This window comes from Diadema setosum, chromosome 17 (genome assembly GCF_964275005.1).
Source record: "Diadema setosum chromosome 17, eeDiaSeto1, whole genome shotgun sequence".
In the NCBI taxonomy this organism is placed as follows: Eukaryota; Metazoa; Echinodermata; class Echinoidea; order Diadematoida; family Diadematidae; genus Diadema; species Diadema setosum.
The window spans coordinates 21,654,601-21,673,582 of record NC_092701.1 but is presented as its reverse complement, the minus strand read 5'-3'; the positions used below and the strand labels follow the sequence as shown (position 1 = coordinate 21,673,582).

The 18,982-nt window shown below is 39.7% G+C and overlaps 1 protein-coding gene across 1 annotated transcript; it reads left to right on the top strand.

The window, feature by feature from the left end:
* Window positions 1-43: 43 nt before the first annotated feature.
* On the top strand, window positions 44-17,332 carry LOC140240527 (sarcosine dehydrogenase, mitochondrial-like). The gene is made up of 8 exons (XM_072320294.1): window positions 44-67; window positions 7,568-7,651; window positions 8,258-8,371; window positions 10,690-10,828; window positions 12,308-12,569; window positions 13,277-13,536; window positions 14,000-14,168; window positions 15,393-17,332. The coding sequence occupies exons 1-8, from the start codon at window positions 44-46 to the stop codon at window positions 15,655-15,657; spliced, it is 1,317 nt and encodes a 438-aa protein (XP_072176395.1). The 3' UTR covers window positions 15,658-17,332.
* Window positions 17,333-18,982: the final 1,650 nt, after the last annotated feature.

The following is an 18,982-nucleotide window of genomic DNA, read 5'->3' as shown; positions in this document are numbered from 1 at the left end:
CTCCACAGTGTTCCCACATGATCAACCGCTGGCCTCCAGGAATATGAGGAAAGATGCCCTCCATCAGGTAAGATAGCCTCTTTTCTTGGCAATTATACACTTGCTTTTATTTGTCTTTGTTTGTTTTGTGTGTTTTATTTATTTTGTATGTGTTTGTTTGTGTGTGTGTGTGTGTGTGTGTGTGTAATATTTTTTATTTCATTTCGTTTTGTTCCTTAAAGGGACTATACAGTACTGGTTGAGGTGAGGATTCAGGTTTATAACATTTTTTGGTGAGATAATGAGAAACCTCTCATGTAATATGAAAGAGCATGTAATTTCAAGAAGAATTCAAAGTTCATTTGATGAAAATTGGCTTTGAAATGGCTGAGATGTCCAAAAAGTGATCCTAATAAAATTGACAGGCCACGACTTTTTATTAGGATCTCTTTGTTTTTCCTTGTTTTTCAATGTCTCAGTCATTTAAGAACTGATTTTCATCAAATAAAGTTGATTCCCATGAGAATTGTATGCTCTTTAATATTTCATAGAGTGGTTTCTAAAGATCTCGCAAAACGTTACAAGCTGAATCCTTACCTCAACCAGTACTGTACAGTCCCTTAAGTTTAAAATGTTAACAGAATTTGTTGATATGTGGAGATGTAATGCAAGATGCAATGATGCATGGTCACATACAATACTTCGCCTTTGACAAATTATGCTTAAAGGTTTTATTTAGCATTTGCAGATGAAACAAAACCCAGCTTTGGTGCTTCAAAATAGTTTTAAATGTGAGTGAGGGATAGAAACAACCAATTTAAAAATGTTTATCAATATAATCAGTGTTCAGCATTGTTAAATATACAAAATGTGAACAATAGTTATGATAAAGGGCTTTTTACACTTGTGTTTCTTAACCCCGGACTTTCTCTGACCCAGGACTATCGTTAGTCCCGTACCAATTTTTTCAGCTTTTTACACTCGCCAATTAGTCCCGTACTATCTCTTGTCCGGGGCTAAGGAGAAAACTGACCTTTTTACACTCGTCTTTCTTAGCCCCGGACTTTCCAAACCACATGAATATTCATAATTACGCTGTGTACTGTACACGTACACGCACGCACCGGCAGCACTTGATTACCTCGTTTCTGATTGGTCAGTGAGGGTCGCACTTCGTTTCCGTCGCTTAGCCCAGGATTATTTTTTCGTTCTGTTTACACTCACTTGCTTGGCACCGCAATTGCGGTGCTAGCACCGCAATTGCGGTGCTAACCCCTGCTATTTTGCAGGGCCAGATAGTACCGTACTATCGGTGGGGCTAGCCCACTTTGGCAAAAACGAGTGTAAACAGAAAGTGGGCTAAGGATAGTCCCGTACTATCGGTGGGGCTAAGGCCCCCCTTAGCCCCACCGATAGTCCGGGGCTAAGCAAAAATTTACAAGTGTAAAAAGCCCTTAAGATTACTTTTAGAATGAACTGTCCACAGTTATGATTTATTGAGAAAAAATTGTGGTATCTCCTTATATTGCAGGCTTTATTGCAAAATTTCTATATGGTTAGATGTTCTTTGATACAACTGACCCAAAAAGATGCATCAAATGCGATCACTTGAACATTTTTTAAATCACTGCTCCCAATGGTAAACGATACCTTTAATGGTGGGCTTGCAATAAGAGTCTATAATAAGTTCTCTTTTCAAAAGCAGCAAGAGGAATGTTTCTTGAAGCACAAATGCTGTGTTACATACAGGTAAATGGACTTTGACCTTGTTAGGCTGTGCCAGCACAATTAGTTCTGGCTATATTTACATCAGAAGTCAATTTCCCCAACACACAGAATTAAAGGGTACCGCAAGGCAAAGATTTTGTTGTTGTTGTTGTTGCTTTGTGACAGATATATCACTTATAAATCATAGCTATATGTCACAGCTATGTCGATATCAAATATTCCTAATAATTCTACAAAAGGACAATATTTGTGTTGTGAATAAATAAAACTTTTCTCTGTCCAGCAAATCTCCTCTATGTCAAGTGTTATATTGTGTCTTTTTGTATGCCCCTGATAAACTTGGAGATAGCCAGAGGCATTGTGTTTTCAGGTTGCTTATTCATCTGTCCCTTTAATATTTGGTAACCGTCGTGTAATGGGGGGAAAAATCACCAGCTATTCTTGATTCTTATCATATGAACACATAATAAGCAGCCATTGATGACATTGTTATAGAAGAGGTGCACAAATAACACGTCTGAATGCACATTTGAACAAAGGCACTTTATTGTCTTTTGTGTTCCTGATATGGCAGGTGAATACAGGCGTGCATGTGTGTGTGTGTGTATGTGTGTGTGGGCACTTTTGGAAAATGTGTAAGGAGGAGAAATGTGATTTTCTTATATTCTTTCCTCTTTTTTTTTTTTCTTTTTTTTTGGGGGGGGGGATATTCACCATCGAGGCAGTTGTTTGCGTGCTTTAACCCAGGCCATTATGACACACACACAAAAAGAACATTTTAATGCCTGGAATGTTGTCGTTGTAAACCATTTGAAACTATCAGTGAATTTGATACTGTACGAGCTGAAATTTTCGTGGTGGTTTTATTTTCGCGAATTTCGCGAATCGCCTTTGAACCACGAAAATAACAACGCGCGAATAACTAAGTTAAGTTAGACCCTCGCAACCGCGAAATTAACAACACGCGAAACTGTCTTCCAAGTAGCAATTCGCGAAAATTTCAGCTCGTACAGTATTATGGTACCGTATGTGTGTACGTGGCTGTGTTTCTTCTGTAGGGTATGAGATTACCTCTCACTTGAAGGAATTGTATGTGTGTGTTCCACCACGGAATATTGATTCACTTGTCAGCTCGTGGAGAAAAGCCCCCTTGTTGAGATGTAAAATAAGTGACTTTCAAAACACAAATGGATGAGGAATTCACTTTTTTGTATGCCCGAAGGACACCATGTTAGACTTTTGATGCTGGTACTTGAGCATGTATTGTGTTCAGTTGATATATGAATAACGAATGGTCACAAGTGTGTTCGATACTAAGTGTCACCTAATGATGAGTTGTTGACCGATTGGATAGCAAGAGCACTATTAAAGGGTGTGCACAGTTCTGGTTGAGGTGAGGATTTAGCATTTAACGTTTTGCGAGATATTCAGAAACCACTCTATGAGATGTCAAAGAGCATGCAATTTTAAGGGGTATCAAAAGTTTATTTGATGAAAATCGGCTTTGAAATGGCCGAGATATCCAAAAACAAGGTGAAAAAAAGAGATCCTAATAAAAGGCGTGGCCTGTTGCCTTTTATTATTATCACTTTTTTGGATATTTTAGCGATATGAAAACCAATTTCATCAAATAAATGTCGAATCCTTCTTAAAATTACATGCTATTTCATAAGAGGTATTTCATTATCTCACTTTAATAGGAATGTTCAAAACATGAATCCCCACCTCAACCAGTGCTGTACAGTCCCTTTAAGGTGTTATGTAATTGTGCTCATTGCATTCATTGCTTTCTTTTTTGTAATGGTTTTCACTTTCTTTTTCTCAAATTGTTAAATATAGTTTATTTTTTTGTTTGTTTCTTTTTGGTGGTGTATGTGTAAGCAGTCCCTTTAACCCGTTGATGATGAGTCCTGAGTATACTCGGGCAGGTGTCTATGGGAAATGCGTGTTGTAGCAAAATCAGTCCGTCCTCAACGGATTCAGTTCACAAACCCCTTCTGTCCCATTCATGAGACCCAGTTTATCGTGTACTTGTCATCTTATTTCTCTCTTTATCTCAGTTGGTGTTATGTTCACATGGTAGCTAATTACTGATGATAAGATCTTGCCTCCTAAACTACAACTTGCATCCACTCGACACCTCATTTTTCAATGATTGAATTTTTTAGCTAGATTCCCACTCGATGATAAAACCACAGTACTGGAAGAAATACATGCCCGCAGTGCTAACGACAACTGCAGTCATGATGCAACAATACAGTAATGTACAACATGCTCTGGGAATTGATGCAGAAGCTGAGGGGATTAGGGTTCGCAGAAAGGTCATACTAATATTTGAGTTAATTGATTTTCATGTCCACATGATGCTAAACTATGAGGGGATGGGGGTTCATGTGGCTCTTGGATCTCCCAAGAGTCTAAACCTCATGAAATCATGTAGCTCTAATCATTGAGTAATCTGTAAGATAGCCAACTTTTGAGTGCATTTTGATGATACCAAGCTACCAGCCGATTACAACTTCAAGCCAAACTGTGCAACATCTTGTGAATGTTCCTTCTGTATCTGAGTGCAGAACACAGGCTGATGCATGTACATGTGGTTTTGTCAATACATGTGGTTTTGTTACTTGCAAGGGCTGGTAGAACATCCTTCTATGGTTTTATCAGCTGTTTGATAGCATATCGAGATGTTCATGTAAAGGCATTTTTTTTGGGGGGGGGGTGATGGAGGGGGCACTTTGGCTGTATTCACAAAATCATGGTCCACGTTTAGTCCATTGACTAAATTTAGCGTGAAAAAAATATACCTTATTATGCATGCGAGTATCAACGTGGGGTTGTCGTTGGATGTCTCTTGGTGTATGTAATCTGTCTCACGCATTTTAATACACATGTTGTACGAAAAGAAAAATTGCATGTAAGTCACGAACAAAATTTCGTCCACCTCCCCGAATAAGGGCCATTGTCTGCAGATTTTGAAATGAGGGGAGGGGAGGGGAGGGGACAGTGAGGTGTGAAAATACTCAATTTTAGTTTTCATTCTTTTTAGTTTACAAATTTGGAAGGTACTGTACACTTCTGCAACATTTTATGTTGTAGACATTTTTAATGCAAAGTAGTAATATTAGTAATAGTATTGACCCGTTGAGGATGGACTGATTTTGCCCATTCCCATAGACACTTGCCCGAGTATACTCAGGACCCATTCTCAATGGGTTTAACAATAGTATTGGTTGCAGTAGTGTAGGTAGTGGTGGATGTAAGAAATGCTGCTGTTGATGCAGTAAACTGTACTCCTTTCACAGAGTTTACATTATACTGTAGGATGGAAGGGCATTTCTTTGTACTTTTATCTCTGTTTAGTGTGTGTTTGCACGCATTTCGCTGATTCAGCAAATCCTTGTAGGCTTGGATTGTTTATCCATGGCAGACCTTTGATATTTGTTTTGAACCCACTGGAAGCAGCACTGTGAATAAAAGCTCTGATCCGGTTTGTGTGTTATCAGACCGGCACACAGGAAGGGGTGTGTGTGTGTGTCTACTAATAGCTCTTTTTAAAGTTTATCTCATCTGCTGCAAATATGTTTATCTTGGCTGTTGGTGACATGAAGTCATTTTAACTGGAACAATGAATAGAAATAGGGCAGTAATGGGGCTTTTTCTGCGTAGCGTTCAGGGATGTGTACAAATATACAGATACCAGCAATGAGCAATTATGCAGGTAACGAAGACTGAATTTACGGTTCACCATGTGGTAAGTCCTGAAAAGGACTGTGAACCTCTTCGCCCTCTCTTTTGGTTCACATGCAGTCCTTTTCAGGACTTCAAACATTTTCAAGAAAAGAATACTTCTCTTCCTGCTTACTCTCCATCTCACCTCTCCTTTTCTCACTTCTCCCTCTTGACTTTATATACTATCTCCTTTTCCAGCATTCCTTTTCAGGTCTTACCACATAGTGAACCGTTAACTCAATCTTCATTAGCGACACTGCCATGCAAACCTCCACCATAAAATTTATGCAATTGTCAATAGTCCCAACACCTGGGTACCCAGGGATGGCCGGGACGTCATTTAGCACATTTTTGGCTCGGATGGGTCAGGAATATACCATAGTTGTTGAGGGAGATTCACTCATTTTGCCTAGGTGGGTCAAGAATATACCAAAAATTGAGTCTGTCAACCCAAGTGACATATTTTGGTCCATTATATAGAATCCTAATTTTGACTTTTTGTGGGTTTGAGCTGGACAGTCACAAATTGTGTAGCTGGTTTGTGATTGATTGTTGCAGACATTTGTATCTTTTTGCTCATCGTCATCTTTCTTTTGAGTTCATATTGTTGAATGAATAAGTCCTCTATTAAAGAAGGCAAAATAATGCCATCCTTCATATCCTCCTATCTGTGCCCTTTTTGCTCTTATTCCACCAAAAGTACACTAGGTGTCTTTCTGCTCGTGATACTCCTCTATGATCTGCTCAATCAGCATTTATGATTCAAAGTTTGCACAGGTCATTGAAATATGGAAACCTCGTCATGTGCTCATGCTCTGACTGGATAATGCCGGTTTCAACCAGTTGGGTGGTGAACACCATATGCCCTGCTTGCGTTAGTCTGTGCATTCCGTCGGGGAAATGTGCAAAACATTACAATTCAATGAGAGGGTCATGCTTGAATCATACAGCCAGGGCCCCAGGCAAAACTGTGCCAGCCGTGACATGACCTTTTAGTTTTCTAGCTGCTCTGACTGTTAGCCCCCCCCCCCCCCTCACACACACATACCAAACGTGTTCCAATACAATCTAAATGAATTGTGATACAGGCTGTATACGGTAATACTACTGAGTTTTTAGAAAGAAAAAAAAAAAAGAGAGAGAGAGAGAGAAAAAAAAAAAAGATATGTGCATCATTTTCCCCATGCCAAAAACTGATTTCCATTTCTGACTTGTATTCAATTTTGTTTATTGTTGGCTAAATCCAGGTCCTAGATATTGGACCCCCCCCATGATATGAGAACTATTAAAACTGAAGTGTTGAAGTAAAATGTATATGCCCATTGTGAGTGACTCATGTTCACTTTTTAACCTCAAGCTCAAAACTGATTTTCATTTCAGATTTGCGTTAATTTTTCTTTTGTTGTGTAGTGACTCATGTTCACTTTTTAACCTCAAGCTCAAAACTGATTTTCATTTCAGATTTGCGTTAATGTTTCTTTTGTTGTGTATTGACTAGACCCAGTTTCTCATGCTCTGGAGCCCCTACCCTCCCCCCTCCCTTGATATGTACTATCAAATCAATCATGCATCATTTATCTCCAAGCCAAAAACTGATGGCTGTTTCAGACTTGTATTTATTTTCATTTTGGTTTGTGTTTGTGGCTTAAAGGTCCTGTTCACCTTTGGGAACAGTGATTTAAAAATTTTTCAAAATATGACATTCGATTCATATGTGTAGGTCTGTTGTACCACAAAACATCCTATCATAGAAAATTTTTGCTATAAAGCCTAAAATGTAAGGAGATACGGTGTTTTTCTCAATAAACAGTAACTGTAGACGGTCTAGTCTGGAAACATTGTGCATATTTAACAATACTTAACATGGATTTTACATCATATTTTTACAGTAGTTGTTTCTATCCCTAACTCACATTTTAGAACTATCTTAAAGCACTAATGCTGGATTTTTGTTTCATTGGCAAATGGTAAATTATGCCTTTAATTTAGGTACTTATAGATGCTGCCTGTGCAGAAAAAAAAAAACAAACAATCACACACACACACGCACATACACACACAAGAAAGAAACTGATTCCATTTCAGACTTTTGCATATTTTTGTTTTGTTGTGTGTTTGGCTGAACTAGGTTCTTCTGGATGCTGGCTGCGTGTATCAGGAGGCCCTTGGCTGGGAGCGGCCAGGTTACTTCTCACCAAAGGGCGTGTCAGAAGTGAGTGAATGCTACCAGTTATTTGGCATTGCATGTTATCTTGGTCTGGTTTACCTCAGCCAGAAGCAACAACCCCATTCACTAGATTGCAGGATTTCGTGTGATTGTCATTTTTAAAATTTGCCTGTAAAAAAAGGAAAATGCAACTAGTTTTTTTTTTTTTTTTTTTTTTTTTACACACATTTGCAGATTGATGTTGTCAAAACTTGTGGCCTCCACCACTGTAAGCAGTGTTGGGGAAGGAAATGGAGAAAAATTTTGGTCTAAAAGTGAACTTTTGATATCAACCGGCCAAACAGAATTGACTAAAAGTGCCGTTATATCTCTGTGCTTTTAGCTGAGTTTTGAGACATTTTGATGTATACAGTAGATTTGCTCCCTAATGTTTATATTTTACTCTGCATGCATGAGATTCCATTATTTCTTGACCGATAAGAGTAAACCTTTTGCTTCTTTGTTTTTCAGCATTTCAGCATTCAGCATTCAGCATTCTTTTGCTATTTTGCTTCTTTGTTTTTCAGCATTTCCAGAGATATGAATTTCATCTCACAATGCTTCTCTCTCTCTTTTTTTTTTTTTTTTTTTTTGGTCCTTATTGTTTCATAGCTACGGGAATATGATTACTACGGTTACTATGGTAACGAGCTGCATGAGAATTACGCCTACAAGGAAAGACTGGAGGACGACTACACATTTGACTTCCCAAACCACCATGATGTGGTATGTAACTGATGTTGTTGTGTCATACTGTATCCACCTGTCCGTTTTCTCCTTCTCTTCATTTTCTCCCATTCTACCCCCTCCCTTTCCTTGTCTGTGCTGCTCCTATTTTCTTGTATTTTCCTGTCCTCTGCTCAGGTACTTTCACCTCTCCTCTCCTTCTGCATGCTTTCATCTTGTTTTTGTGCTGTCTCCCTTCATGCCTCCATCCAGGAGAGGTACTTTTAATAGGCATCTTGTTTGCTTTTTATGCCTCCGCCACGAAGTGGTGCCGGAGGCATTATGTTTTCGGGTTGTCCGTCCGTCCGTCCGTCCGTCCGTCCGTCCGTCCGTCCTTCCGTCCGTCCGTCCATCCGTCCGTCCTTCCGTCCGTCCGTAATGAATTTTGTGGACAAGGTAACTATCGAAACCTGTTGAGGTATCCTAATGAAACTTGGCATGTATGTGTATTAGGGGGTGAAGTTGTGCCTATCAACTTTTGGGTGCACATGCTCAAGGTCAAAGGTCAAAAGGTCAAGGTCAAATACATAAAATTTCACTATTTCCACCATATCTATTGAATGCCTGAAGATATTTTCTTGAAACTTAGTGTATACATGTATTACCCAATTAAGATTCTCTGGTAAAAGTTTGGGTCATGAGGTCAAAGGTCAAAGGTCAAAAGGTCAGGGTCAAATACATAAAATTTCACTATTTCCACCATATCTATTGAATACGTCAAGATATTTTCTTGAAACTTAGTGTATACATGTATTACCCAATCAAGATTCTCTGGTGAAAGTTTGGGTCATGAGGTCAAAGGTCAAAGGTCAAAAGGTCAAGTAAAAATATTAAAACTTCTTTTTTTTTTCCTCCATACCTTGGAAAATTGTTCAAGGTATCTTCATAGAACATAGTATATTTCATGGGGTTCATGAGGTTCATGGGGTCAAAGGTCAGGGGTCAAAGGTCAAGTGCAACACTTCAAAATTTTACTATTTCCCTCCTATCATGCAATGCCAGCAGGGTTATTTTTTTTTTACACTTGGTGTATGCATACATGTGTAACCTAATAGAAATTCTCTGGAAAGTTTTTTTTTTTTTCTTTTTTTGCCTCAAAGGTCAAAAGGTCAAAGATCAAGTGAAAGTGCTGAACTAACTTTTTCCTCCATATCTCGGAAGTGGCTCAAGTTATCTTGAAACTTAGTACATATTATGCATGTTCTACCTGAAAGTGATTATCTTACAAATTTTAGGGTCAAGGGCCAGATGAAAATGGTAACAATTTACTATTCAATTCAGAAATTGCACTTTTTCTCCACACCTGTACCTTGAAAATTACTGAATGCCTAAATGTATGAATGAGTCAAAGTCGAGTTAAAAGTCCTTAAATCCCTAGATACATGCTCTCCTATTCATCCAATTAAACCTAGGTCAAGGAAGGTGAACATTCAACACATTTGTGACAAACTTGTCATTTCAGTATTTTGCCAATTTTGTGAAAATGTAATCACACATTGTCCACATGTACTATCTAGACCTATTGGGAAAATCATGCATTATGGCGGAGGCATACCAGTCGCCAAAGCGACATTTCTAGTTATTCTCGCTTTTGTGATAAGAATAAGAATTTATATACAAGGAAATATTTGATAGTTATAATATGTGATGAAATATTTCTGATTTGCTGTGTCACAAACACAATTTTGATTAATTTCCATGCTGTGACAAAAAAAAAAAAAATGTATGTATATACAGGAGAGATCATATCCCTCTTTGATGGGTACTGGCGAGAGATTTTCTGTAGTGGTTGCCGAAGAAATATGCACAGCACTGATTAGTTGTAGGTTGTAGAGTTGCTGCCACAGGTAACAGAAATTACTTCAATTTTTTTTTTTTTTTTTAATGGTTGTAAAGCACTCTGTGAAGCGGGCTGTCGGGCATTTTGTCTCAGATGAAAAGTATTTGCCTACATCCATCTGGCAAAACAGACAAATGATATGCTCTGTGTAAAGTGACTGGTCACTTTAATGCATTACCATGAATGTAGAGAGAGGGGGAAAAAAGAAGAAACATGCTGAGTGCAAAACAGTATATATTAGATGCCAAAGGTTTAAGATAATGACTGTAGTGCGACATTTGTTGATATAAAAAAAACAAACAAACATGAAACTGATGTGTTCTTTTACCAATACTCTCAGCAACTTCAGCCAATATCTTTCTTTCACTTGAAACTGATGTGAAGACAAAATTTTCTTATCTTTCAGGAAAAAATATCTTGGTCAGAAATTTCTTCATCTTGTACTGATTTTTGTTGTTGTTTGTTTTTAAATTCTCAGATAGGAAAGGAGTGCCTGGCAGTGCGAAATGGTGTGGGCGTCTTCAACATGTCTTATTTCGGGCAGTTCTACCTGACAGGCCCAGACGCTCAAGCAGCAGCAGACTGGATTTTCACCAACAATGTCAACAAGCCTGTTGGTGAGAACAGGAACTGACTTGATGCTGCCCTCTCTGTCTGAATTGGGCCATTCCAAAGTCATGTGACTACTCGTTAAGTTGATGGATCAAAGTATTCAATTCCTAGTCTGAAAGAGAAGGTATGCAGGAGCTACTGCACAGTCCAATACCCTAAGGTTTTTGAAATCTTGTCTTTGATGGATGGAAAAGGAAATTGGTTTTCATAGGAGTAGGAAACTGTCAGCGACAAATTAATGAACCCGTTGAGGACGGGCTGATTTTGCTAGAATATGCATCTTCCATAGACACTTGCCTGAGTATACTTGGGACTTGTCCTCATTGGGTTAAAAGAGAAAATTAACCAATTAGAGTCTTGACAATTGAGATGTACGTTTCTCAGCTTCACAAAGTAACTTATCAAAAGTTCTACAACCAAAAATCACATATGTCATGTGGAAGGGTACTTGATATTTTATGGAGATGTCTGAACAGACATCATATTGATATACTGTAAAAGTGAAAATTATTTTGCGATGTGGAAATTTTCCCGAATTTTGCATGACCAGAAACTAATAAGAAAATGAAAGCATGTGATTGTTTTTGCTTTTTATATGTAACAATAACTTTGATTATGCAGGATTAAAAACATGTGAAATTTGTCTTACCTGACCAACATGAAAAATTATGTACATGAAAATGTCCACTTTTACGTATAGCCTTTAGTTGCATTTCTGAAATGCTGTGATAGGTGACTTGCCACCTGTTGCCGTAAAGATATGGTGATCCCCGTGAAATCCGTCATATCACATCTTGGCATATGCTTCCCATTGATTTACCCTATATGTGCCCAGCACTGAGCTCAAGTTTGTCAAACTCTTTCATCAGCATTCAGTAATCCATCCAAACTTGACCTAGTTGTAAATTAGCATGCCAACTCAAGTATTGGGGCTTGGGAACTGGATGGGGCTGACATTTTTGTGTCGTTAAAAAAAAGGACTAAAGAAAAAAGATCTGGGTTGCATTTCATGAAGCGTTTTGTCAGATATTTCGTCTGACAAACTGTTAAAAGCTACTGAAATCGTTGCATCTGATTGGCTGAGAGCAAATTTGTCTGACAAAGTTGTCGGACAAAATGCTTCATGAAATGCCCCCCCCCCCCCCCCGGGAAAAACAAATGTATAACGCCCATGAAATTCCAAAGGCCCCATCCTGAGTTATTCCCATCTAAGCGGGGGAGATTAGTTCTGTATTCGGTGACAGTTAGTTTTTGAACATCCACGTCAATGGGATGGCGCTGCAGTGTGCGTTCCAGTCAGTGAACAAAGCACGGTTAGGGTTAAAGGTCATGTTCATGAACAAAAAATCTAAGAATTACTCATCATTAAAATTTGAAGTCACAGAGTGTGAATGTGTGCCCTGCACATAATAACACTGGAACAAAAGCTGTAACCATTTATATGTATATGTTTTTTTATTTTTCTGAAAATACCCAACAAACAGGTTCTACCATCTACACCTGTATGTGCAATGCGGCAGGGCAGACAGAAGGTGACCTTACCGTGAGTGTCATCGACCCGGCCGCAAATTCTGGTCCCCTGGCCCCAAGCTTCGAAGGGCGGGGCTTCTACGTGGCGGCGGGAGGGGGCGTGGCCGACCACGTCAAGGTCCACATGCTGACGGAGATTCAGGACCGAAACTTTGACTGTCAGGTGATCGACGCCACCGAGGAGATGGGGGTGATCAGTGTGCAGGGTCGCAAGAGGTCAGTGGTCAAAGGTCATTACTGAAAAACTACAAACATTTGTGGCATGAAACTTCCTGCAAAGTGGTGACTGGCATTTAGTGCACTGTCCATAGAAAAAAAAATACATGCATTTTATATTTGCAATTACACACCTCGCAAGATATGTGAAAGTTTCATGTGTGTGAACATTTCTGGTTTTGCAGTATTGGCAGTGGATGTTGTGTTTGCCTTATTCCAGAAGTGGCTTTCGACAGTTGGTAATCCATGTGCAAACTGCTCAATGTGATTTCTTGTCAGTTTTACCATTGCCGTGTTATATTGTAGAGAAAGATTGGATTGCACTGTAGTGTGCCACATAAACAGCCCTAAAGACAATTCCACAGAGCATCAAGTTTGCAGTATTTGTGCATTTTGACTTTGCATAACTAGCAGAGGATGCATGCTCTTTACAAGGTCAGGGATTACCAGAATATAGATGTAAGAGGTGAGTACGTATTAAATCTTCCCATGAGACTGAAGAATTCTGTAAATTTCTCATTCCATGTCTAATTTCCGATGAAACTACTCCTGTTTATATCACTCAGTTCATTAAAGACAACTTAAACATTTGATTTAGCACTGTAGCATCCACCATTTTGAAGCAGAATATGGTGCAAATGAGCTTTGTCAGTGTGGCCAATGTCCTGATGTTTTATATTTTTTTGCTTTTTCTTGAAAATGTCCAGTCGTGACGTCCTTCAAGCGCTCATCTCCGATGCGGACCTCAGCAATGATGCCTTCCCATTCTCCACACACAAGATTGTCACTGTTGCCGGGCATGCTGTGCGCGCCATCCGATTGACTTTTGTTGGCGAACTGGGCTGGGAGCTCCACGTGCCGAATCATGCCGCCGTCGACGTCTACAAGGCCGTCATGCAAGAAGGCTCCAAATTTGGCATTGCCAATGGTGGCTACCGGGCGCTAGATTCTCTTAGCCTTGAGAAAGGTATTAACAGATGTGTAATGGTTCTATTGCTTAAAGTTCTATAATATACTCTGTAAATTAGCATTCTTTTGCTAGCAAAGCACCTCAGTTACATATTTTGACTCATCTTGCGTATTGTTTCCAACATCTGATTTTCTGACAATATTGCAACAATTATGGTGCCTGAAAAAAACTCTTCTGCACCCTTGAAGTTTGATAACCAGTTTGTTCTAGGAAAGACTTTTCCTAGAATTGAGTTGCAATATTAGCAACTACCATGGCCATGGGCAGAATCTTGCAGGATGAATGGCTGTTACTACTTACTAACAGGAACTTAGCACTCAATAGATGCTTTCTAGTGTACATATGGGAGGGTTTGGCGCTAGAGAGCCACTGTATGTTTGAAGGCAGTGAGGGCGCTGTTCGCGCAGTGTCACCTGTTCCAGTTTTATCTTTTAGAGTTTCTGTGTTTCCTTGTCCCCAGGCTACAGGCATTGGCATGCAGACCTGCGCGCAGATGACACCCCCCTTGAGGGCGCCCTTGGCTTCACCTGCAAGCTGAAGTCGGATACTCCATTCCTGGGGAGGGAAGCTCTTGAGCGACAGAAGGCGGAGGGACTGACAAAGAAGATTGTTTGCTTCACTGCAGATCCGTGAGTGTTCCAGTATTCTTCCAGTTAACCCATTGAGGACGAGTCCCAAGTATACTCGGGCTGGTATTTATGGGAAATGCGTGTTGCAGCAAAAATTAGTCCGTCCTCAATGGGTTAAAGGAAGCCCTCTTTCCTCTTTTATGGAATAAACTAGAGCTGCACGAGCTCAGTATGGGCTATTAACCTATTATGCACCTTTGCACTCAGCCACGCCCTTTATTGGCATTTGGTTGATTAAATAAACAACAACAAAAAACAAGCATGTAGACAATCAGGCAGCCATGTAATTTGGACAATCCATTAAGTTGTACCAGTAAACATTGTTGCATAAAGGCTATCATGACGCAATAGGGATTCATTAATTTGCTCTGAACTCATTTGCGGGCTGGATTTATGAATTTCTGTGCATATCATTGAAATAGGCACACAAGTGGGTTTGCACAACAGAGTTCAATGAGATGAGTGATGGTAGCTCTCTGTGCAGGTCACTCATTTGGGCAATCTTTTTTCTTCTGGAGAAAGATTTCTGTCCCATCACGTACATAGCTCCTTCTGGCCCAGTTTATGTAAGTTTCATGAATCAATTTTGCTTGATGAGGTTGTTCATGTAAGTTCTATTTCATGTATATTTCTGTACAGATAAAAAAAGAAAGAAAATAATTATTCATAAGACCCCTGAAGTGAAAGTTAACGACAAAACCTGACGGTGTGTTACATTGAGGTTGCAGTATGGTGTACTTGTTGTGGCTTGTGTCACCTGCCTGCAAGCTTAGTGCCCTAAAGGTTTGGAATACTGTAAAAGTGGATATTTTTGCGCAACTAATTTTTCGTGCTCAACGGAGTAAGAAGAGTTTCGCGTGTTCTTAATTCCGCGCTATCAAGACATCAAGTGTTGAAACATATGGCAAGCAAAAATATTTGTGTGCTTTTATTTTCGCGCTAATGTCTGGTTGCGCGAAATGCGCGAAAATTTCAACACCGCGAAAATTTCCACTTTTACAGTATTCTACTTTTGTAGGTAGTACCTTTTCTTACCATGAACAGCCGTAGTGTCCTGAAACAAGGTACTGATTTTGTCTTGTTTCAGTCTAACTAGCAGTGCCTGCAGGCACATGCCATAGAAGCCAGTGAAATTTCCCATCTTACACCCCCGCCCCCTTTCCTGTTTAGGGCAGGTTCTAATCTCATCTGTTGACCATGGCTTTCTGTCTCTCTCCCCTGCAGCTCCCTGCCCCTCTTGGGTCATGAGCTGATCCGCCGCAACGACGAGGTTGTTGGCTTCCTGCGCCGCGCCGAGTTTGCCTTCGAGCTCAACAAGAGCCTCGGCTACGGCTATGTGATGCGGCCAGATGGTGGGAAGGTGACAAACAGCTACCTGAAGGAAGGGGAGTACACCCTGGAGAGAATGGGGGATGTCCACCCGGCCAAGATCCATCTCAAGAGCCCCTTTGACCCCACCAACCAGAGAATAAAGGGCATCTACAACTAGAGATGTGGTGGCAAAGATCAGCTATATGTATGGACAAGCCCAAGTCTGGACAAAATGCCATTAAAGTATTGTTTAGGTGACTCGGCTTACTTGGAGGTTATGAGTTACAAATGGTTGTAACATACCTGTGATAATGAAAAATTACTAATGCTTGGATTACAGTCCATTACAAGAGGTGGTCATCAGGAATTTTTGTGCAGTACAGGGTAACATTGTTATAAGTGAGTTTGGAAGTGATTTGAGTCTGAATTGTGTGTGTTTGTAATTTTTTTTTTTTTTGTAATGGTTTCATTTTCACTGTCCTTTTTCTTCATCACAAAACTCGCCATCAATGAGCTCAAATTTGTGAAGAAAGCAGCAATAACAAATGAATTTCACATGGAGATTACTAGTGAATAGCAATGAGTAATCATTAGGTCAGTCTTTCTGAGTGCTTCTCTGTTGTAGAGGGTGTGTACTGAATTGAATTTTCGATACTTGTGCATCTATGTCACTTTGCATTTTGCATGTATTCTTCGTGAATCATTTCTTTATGTCCTTGTTGATTAAGTTGATTGTATTGCTGTAGCTGCCAACTCTTCATGATTTTTTGCAGAAGGCTTCCTGAATTTGTTACCATGACTATTTCTTGGAAGCATGACGGATGCATATGAAAGCCTCCACGATTTGGAACTCATTTTCCCCACTGAGATGCATGTGGCTCACGATTGTCCTCCCAAAAGTTTTCTGGAATCTCTCTTGTTTTGATTCATGAACATACTGGCCATTCTCATTGGGCTTCAAAATTTGTGAAGTTAGAAAAATCCCAAGGTTTGGGTAAAAGTTGCATGGAGCAGCTCTACCACTTTCCTCAGGAAACTTTGTTCAATTTTTCTACCTTGGCACAAAATTTTGTCAAGTTTTTTGTAATGAGACAGAACACAGCACGAATATTATGTTTACGCTCACATGGCTTCCGCACCCGCTCTTCCTGTGACAATTAGACATGAAAGTGACTGTATTAGAGTTTCATGTCTGCAACTGTGCTATTTACATCTATCCAATCTCCTTTCACATGTACAGAACAGCATACTGGGAATGGTCGAATGAGTAATGCGCAGTTCTTTCAGAAACTTCTCAATTTTTAAGTCGGAGCTAATTAGGACATGTGTTGCACGACGTCACAAATTTTCATTTTGTGATGTTTTGAAGCCAGAGTGTTCCCATTGACAGCACTGTATTGCATACTTTCCAAGTAATGAAGTCTAATGAAGTTTCAAAGCCCACCACGAGTAACTTTATCCAAAATGCCCTTGTTTCATGCTGCCTAGAAAGATAATGGCCTGAACCTGAAGTGTCCAATTGGTAAATTAACACAGTACAGTATTTTTTGTTGCATAGTCAGGTACTTGATTCATTAATAACCCAATACAAAATCATGTCATTTGCAACTAGTCAAATTCGTTGATCTCTGCAATGGTGATATTTGGGAAATTCCCTTCAATATAAAGAGAGGGGCGCAGTCTGTAAAAAAAAATAACATATAACCCCCCCCCCCCAGAACTTTATAACTTTACTTATTTCTTCAATATCAATGATTGCCAAAAGAAGAGTAAAGAGTACCGGTATACCAAAGATTATGACAAGTCATTCCCACACGATGTTGCCTTTTACACAGAGTTTATATTGCAGGTATGTTTAAAGATAATAAAAAGTTTTGGTACCTCAAAAGTGTCCTTGAATTTCCTTGTCTTAGTTTGTGTTTCAGGTTAAAGTACCTTTCATATAACTAACACTGTGAGACTTACTCGCCCCAAAGTGCTCTCATGTCTTAGTAATCATGCAATGAACTGCGACCAGCAGCCCCATACGCATAGCGACCAGCAGTCCCATACGCATAGCGTAATCGGGCTTCGCATTGTAGCATTCAGGATCATGACAGATTTAGTATCGCAGGGTAAATGTCAACTTGAAATCCCATAAATTCTTCAATTTGAAGACTTACCAATTAAGTTGAAGTATTGAAAACAGGCTTCGGGCAACGTTTGGTTCTGCCTATAGTCCCTTTCTGTTCGAATTGATGACTGAATGTGACTCGGTCGACAGGACCTTAGGAGAGCTACATACAGTACACTGAATACTACAGCCAGTGCATGCGAACACATCACATGCACTCAAATTTCAAATCCATGAACGGATAAGATGTTTGTGTGCGCATGCGCTGGCCGTGGTATCCAGTGTGTAGCTCTCCCAAGGTCCTCTCGACCGAGTCACATTCAGTCATCAATTCGAACAGAAAGGGACTATTGGCAGAACCAAACGTTATTCGAAGCCTGTTTTCAATACCTCAACTTAATTGGTAGGTCTTCAAATCGAAGAAATTTTTGGATTTTAAGTTGACATTTACCCGCGATACTAATTCTGTCGTGATCCTGAATGCTACAATGCGAAGCCCCATTACGCTATGCGTATGGGGCTGCTGGTCGCAGTTAGCTATGCGTACAATGGGCTGCACGCTGCTGGTCGCAGTCAGTGGTTTCGTACAATATTTATCGACGCTGTACAGCGTCGGCTCTGGTACGAAACCATTATTGCATGATTACTAAGACATGAGAGCACTTTGGGGCGAGTAATTCTCACAGACAACGTACTTTAACCTGAAACACAAACCAAGACAAGGAAATATTCAGGGAAGCTTTTGAGGTACCAAAACTTTTTATTATCTTTAAGGCAATCCATTCGGTGAAAGTGTACAATAGGATTAATTTTTACATGTGTGTCTTGTGTTGAAGGCTATAGTGCCTGACTTGTCCATATGAATTTACAGTGCATGTGTATACGTGTAGCTGTTTGCAAATGTGTGTGTGTGTGTGAGAGAGAGAGAGAGAATCTTAAGATGAGTGAGTTTTGGGCCTTCCTTTTTAAAAGTGTGCTGAATGAAAATGGTGTCTCAGCAAATGGGGTGTTACGTGTCACAACACTGTAGTCCTTCCTGTGTATATTTGTGAAGCAACGTACAGACTTACGTTTGCAGGAGATTTCACTATGAAGGAAAGAGTCCTGCAGTCTTGAGTATCTCATCATACAGTGTAGCAGTGCTGGCTTGTACATGGATGTATTTTGTTGTTGCTGTTGGAACCTATTTGAACGATGGCTATGGTAATTACAATGCAAGATTTGGTGCAATGTGAACAGAGACCAATGACGAACCTCGTACAAATCTTATGTATTACCCTAACAGTACTGGATAGTTCTTACACACTTTTCCCAGATCCTAACAAAACAAAGGATGCCATTGTCTTCTTTAAAGGCATGCCACACTTTTTTTTTTCTCTGTTACTGCATG